Source organism: Sphaerodactylus townsendi, linkage group LG03, assembly GCF_021028975.2.
Source record: "Sphaerodactylus townsendi isolate TG3544 linkage group LG03, MPM_Stown_v2.3, whole genome shotgun sequence".
NCBI classification, from domain to species: Eukaryota; Metazoa; Chordata; class Lepidosauria; order Squamata; family Sphaerodactylidae; genus Sphaerodactylus; species Sphaerodactylus townsendi.
The window spans coordinates 41,252,593-41,258,592 of NC_059427.1; the positions used below are offsets into that span (position 1 = coordinate 41,252,593).

Sequence of the window (6,000 nt, forward strand, 5' to 3'; positions counted from 1 at the left end):
TGCAGGGTTTCTTGGGCTAACAAGATTTAATGGAAGCGTGAACCTCCCCCCCTGGGTTTTTCATCACTAAGCTCCCAGGCCCATGATCTCACTTGCGTCTGTGTTTGACTCCATCTCATGCCTCATCTTTCTTGACACTACAAATCACTACAACATTATCTTCCCAGAGAAGAGCCTTGAGTAACTTGGCTAGGTACAAAAGTGTGAACCAAGATGTGAAGGGCCAAGAAATAGCTAGGCAAGACCAGTTTCTTGGTAACATGAAGTAAAATTCACTAAAGCTAAGATAGACTTGGTTAGTCAGTGGGTAGATAGCTCTTTGAGCTTCAAGGAGGAATGATATACAATCACTAGTAAGTCTTAAAAACAGAATTTGCAGTAGTATTTTTGATGTAGTTATATGAGTGTGAGTACCTGACCAACTTTAGTCAGCTTTCACTGCTCTTTTCTTCGAAGGCTGTGTTTATACAAGTTAAATATGAGCAGCAGTCAGTGTGATGCAAAAATGGCTACAGCAGCCTTGGGGTGTATCCAGAAGAGTTGATTTTTATACCACACTTTTCTCAACCTTTAGTCTCAAAGCGGCTTACAATCACCTTCCTTTTCCCTCCCCACGACAGATACCTTGTGAGATAGATGGGGCTGAGAGAATTCTGAGAGAAGTGTGACAGGCCCCAGGTCGCCCAGCAGGCTTCATGGGTAGGACAGCAAAATCAAATCTGTTTATCCAGATTGATAACCATTGTTCTTAAAACACCACACCATGCTGACTCTCTACTGAGGAACAGCATCCTAATCACAAGATGTCATAGTCCCGCTGTCGACTGCGTTGATCAGGCTGCACCTGGGATACTGTGTACACTTCAAAAAGGATGTGAACAGAATGGAGCAGGTGCAGAAGAAGGAAAAAAGGATGATCAGGGGCCTGGAGACCAAGCCTTAAGAGAAAATGAGGAAAGACAATTGTTCTCTTTAAGCATTTGAAAGAGTGCCAGGAAGCTGTTGGCAGCAGAGGATAGGATTCACAAGAATGGGTATAAATTATCAGCTGGCTATTATGGAAACACTTTTTGTAGTAAGAGTGTTCAGCTGTGGAATAGGCTGCCTACAGAGGTTGAGAGTTCCCCTGTACTGAGAGTCTTCAAGCAGCAGCTAAAAAACCCCAGCATAGTATAGTGGTAAAGAGCAGGTGGACTCTAATCTGGGAAACCAGATTTGATTCCCCACTTCTCCACATGAAGCCTGCCAGGTGACTTTGAGTTAGTCACAGTTCTTTCAGAACTCTCCTAGCCCCACCTACTCACAAAGTGCCTGTTGTGGGGAGAGGAAGGGAAGGAGATTGTAAGTCACGTTGACACTCCTTACGGTTGAGGAAAGCAGGGTATAAATCCAAACTCTTCTCTTCTTGTCAGGGATGATTTAGGCTGATCCTGTGCTGAGCAGGGGGGTGGACTAGATGACCTGCATGGTCCCTTACAACTCTAGGATTCTATGCTTCCTCTAGGAATCAAGCACATTTTAAAAAGCTATTCACACCCAACCCCTTGCACCAAACAAGTTCTCACTCCTTTTTCCACTAAATGGGATAAGGCCATTGCTTGATTGGCATATCTACTGTTATTATATTAGGTGAGGAAAGTCAAAAGAAAAGACAAAGACAGGAAAGGATCATGAGCCCCCTTTTAATTTGATTTTCCTGCTGTTACTGCTGCTACTACTACTGAATTCCACCTTCCCTAAACTCTGCACCACATACCAATCCAGTTGACTATGACAAAAAATCAGAAATCTCTTTTAATATTATACACCAAACACTACCAGATGCATGGAATTTCAAAGTGCAACAAGGTTCTGATACCAAGAGCATATTTCAAGACATAACCATATGAAGACTGTACTATATTAGTATCTGGAGATATAACCTAAACAGATCAGGCCTTTCCCTAATTTCCCCAGTGCTTTATATCCCAACTTGGACCTTTATTAGCATCAAACATCTTTGTTTCACTGTAGACTAGTTCTCTTATTAATTCCAAGTTCCAAGAATATAACTCTGCTCTACTATCAAGAATCTCCATCCTGTTTTAAACTACCAGTAATGCTCCAATTCTCTGTCAGCAACACATCACACCAACTCTTACTATTATCTCCAACATGTTTCATTTTTGCCCAACACTGCAAAGAACTTTCTGCATCTTAGTGCGTCACATCCTTATCTCACACATCTGAGTTATGTACTCCAGACTCCCATATACACACAATGCCCCAACCTCCAGTTCCTCGCACTCAGGCCTCCGGCTTTCCCTTCCACTTCTTCAGTTCCATTTCTCTACAACTTCCTCCATAGTTTTCACACAAGCCCAATCCAACCGCTCTTATGCTTCTGTCTGGGAGGAACAAATACAAATAAAATGGAGGTCAACAGAACAATGTAAATCACTTTGGGTCCTCACTGAGAGGGGATGCTAGGATATAATTGAAGAAAATTAAAAAGGCATGCCATCAACATAAGACAGAGGGAGAAACTCCTTAGATGAAGCCTTCCCATTACTGTATTTCTACTCTAGGATAAGATGTCACTTATCTAACTGCTGATAAAGGTCTAGGACTGGTGCCAAAAACAAAGTGGCAATTCTAATTATTTCCTCTAGACATTGTGTTCCCCACCCACAGCCAACTTCCTTCCTTTAAATACATCTGTCCTGCTCTTGTGGCCGGTATGTCATGTTCTAGAAACATTCACCTCAATGTCCAGTCCCCCCCCCACCCTTCTTGCCATTAATGCCCCATGTCTCAGACAAAACCCCGACTTCACCTGGGAATTGGGCGGCATATAAATCTAATAAACTAAAATAAAATAGTTGTAAAAAAAAAAGGAGGGCCAACATGATGGAATGGGAAGGTAACTGGAAAAACCTAACGTCAGAAACTTAACTCCCTCGGTAGCATTGGCAAGTCTTTTAACGCAAGACTTTAGACTTAAATGGATGAATTTAAAAGTATCGGTAGATCCCCATTGTACTAGCCAGTGCATAACATAGACGAACCTTTCCTCAGACACTGCTTGTCACAAGTTAGACTACTTTATTACTAATCACAACTTTGTGCATGTGCCGCTCCCTTTTCCTCGCCTGCCCCACCACACATGCTCCCCTGTATCACCTCCTTCCCCGCAGTTTTTCAAGTCATAAAAGATCACCCCCCCTCCCATCTATCCCAGGCCCGTCACGCCCCCACTGGCTTCTCTTCCCTTGCCCCATAATCCACAGCCCCCCTTCTCCCCATAACCCCTTGGTGGTGCTACCTTATCCTTATCCTCAATCTATCCCCCCCCTCCCCGCTTCCTCGGGAGCCCCGTAACTCTTTTCGCGGCCCATCAGACGGGGCTCCCCCGCCTGCCCTCCCGTCAGCCCCTCTCCTTGCAGGTGCTCCTTGCACGTCACTCCTTCACTTTCCCTGCTGCGCTTGCAGGCAGTCTCTTCTTGGCGCGCGACCATTACCGGGAATGAGCTGCAAGTGGTTCCCCATGTTGTTCTGCCCTCCGCCTCCTCCGTCTGCGGCCATCGCTGTTTACCCGGAGAGGAGCCTGGGAAGGCGCCGCCGGGAAGGGAGGGGGAGGAGGAGGAGGAGGCGGCCTTCTGAAGAGACTTTCACCTCATAGCGGCTTCTAGTGGTGGAGGGAGACGGGTCTTCATCGTTCCTTCCTGGGACATGAGTCGCATGGTTTCCCTGGAGATGACGGTTTCCCTGGAGATGAGGGCCGAGAGGGGAGTACGGTGGCCTGCCTGATGCTGCCAGCTCACCAGGCACGAAAAACCCCTTTGCCCCACGAAGAAGGCAACTTGGATAGAGAGGAGATGGCGGTGGCGACAGCCTGCCTAGTGCTGCGGCTCTCCCACTGCGCGAGCCAGCAGCACCGGGCATACAAACCCCCCTCTGCCTGTGCGAGCCGGCAGCGCCAGACATGCAAACCTCCACTGCCCAATGGAGAAGGCAGCCGCCTGCTCCATTGGGCAGAGAGGAGATGGCAGCGGCGGCGTCGGCAGCCTGCCTTGTCCTGCCAGTTCTCGCAGTACGTGAGCCAGCAGCACCGGGCATACAAAGCCCCTCTGCCCCATGGAGAAGGCAGCCGCTTGCTCCATTGGGCAGAGAGGAGACGGTGGCGGCGGCAGCCTGCCTAGTGCTGCCGGCTGGCACACAGCACCGGACATACAAAACCCCTCTGCCCCATGGAGAAGGCAGCCGCCTGCTGCTCCTTTGGGCAAAGAGGGAGTGGCAGTGGTGCCTTGCAAACCTTCTCTGCTGGACAGAGAAGGCAGCCGCCTGCTGCTCCATTGAGCAGAGGGGGGATGGTGGCCTCCTCGTTTTCTGCCTCCTCCCCGTGGCCCCCCTGCGCAGCAGCCACCACCCCGCCTCAGAATCCACCCCAAATAGGCAGGAATTTCCCAGCCTGAAGTGAGGAATCTTGCCAATGCTATCTAGGGAGTTAAGTTTCTGACGTTAGGTTTTTCCTGTTATCTTTCCATACTGGTTCCCTTTATTTCAACAGGCAACAAATTGCCGGTTAAAGGTTTAGTAAAACCATTTGTGCCATTTAAAAAGCCATGCTTTTCATGTTTACAGATACCCTAAGGATATTAAAATACTCCAGATGTCAGTGCCCATCAATAGGATAACAATACTTGGATAGGCCCTTGAATGTCAGCATCAATTCTGTGTAGCTTCTAAGATCCGACAAGATCAGGCTAGCTACAAAGGTATATGTTCTTGGTGTAGACATACTCCCTAAGATACAAATAGCTTGAAAAATTAGTAATTATAGATGTTTTCTTTAATTTATGAAATGTATGTTAATTTTCTAATTTCTTAAGGTCAAAACAGTTTTTTGTTATTTAGAGCTGAAAAAATATGTAGCTTTAGAAACCATATGGGTGTCATTTAATGACCCCCTGAGTGCCTAGGGGAAGGGCGGTATAGAAGTTTAATAAATAAATAATATGCCAAAGGGGAACGGCGAACCTAATCAAAAGAAATAACATGAAAGTGTGTTACATTGGAATTTGACTTGGGATTCCCCAGAATAAAGTGTGTATAAGCTTTTTTACAGAATGATACCCACATTTCTGGGATTGTTGGTAAAATCTCACAGCACAGGGCTTTTAACAGCTAAAAATATTGTCAGCTTTAATTGAGCATGTAGTGTTAAGGTTTCCTTATTCTCTATAGCAGGACTGCTTCACATTCATTTATTCAGGAAATTTGTACAGTTTAGATGGGAGAGTTCCCAACATTTTTTGAGCCTGTGGGCATGTTTGAAATTCTCACAGGGTGGTGGGTGCAGCCACAAAATGGCGCCCACAGGAAGCAGATCCAACCACAACATATTAGGGAGTAATTTTCAAGGTCTATTCCCCTTACTCTTGTGGGATAACTTTCAGTCCAGGTGGCTAAAATCAGTTGTTTGCTCTATGCACAAGATGGGTATATCTCTCCATGCCATTTAAGGGCTAGGACCTGTGCGGGCTAAACCTTTTAAGCAAAGAATTATGGACATTGAGCATCAATCTGACTTAGCAGCATCTCCAGGATTCTTATCTCCAGTTCATCTAAAATATAAAAATGTTCCAGCACCTTGTATATATTTTCTAGAAGACCTCATTAAGAGGAGAGGTTTTTCTTTAGCTAGAAGTGACTCACTTCCTTCTAGGGTTCTTGAAGGAAGATACAAGAAAATCCCTTTTGAAGAAAGGCTATGTGATTGCTCATTAAAAGAGATTGATACCATGGAACATATGTTCTTTAGCTGTCCATTGCTTGATAAGCCCTGCAAAGATATTTTGGGCCTGATATTGGAGAGACTCGCCGGTAGCAACAATGAATATAAATTAAGATGTGTGCTAATGGGAGCAGATCTTAACACGACATTGTCAGTTGCCAGATTTGTTTACCATATATACTCGCATATAAGTCTACTGTTTCAGCACATTATTTGTGCTGAAA

At 45.6% G+C, this 6,000-nt stretch overlaps 1 protein-coding gene across 2 annotated transcripts in view; it reads right to left on the reverse strand.

Annotated features, from left to right (window-relative positions):
- CRBN (cereblon) overlaps window positions 1–3,621 on the reverse strand; it is a 32,807-nt gene extending 29,186 nt beyond the window's left edge. The window contains exon 1 of one of the 2 annotated variants that reach the window (XM_048490825.1): window positions 3,501–3,621. In XM_048490825.1, coding sequence (XP_048346782.1) covers window positions 3,501–3,564 — 64 coding nt within the window. In that variant the 5' untranslated portion in view covers window positions 3,565–3,621. The remainder of the gene's footprint in view (window positions 1–3,500) is intronic. The other variant, XM_048490826.1, reaches the window with a different exon arrangement.
- Window positions 3,622–6,000: the final 2,379 nt, after the last annotated feature.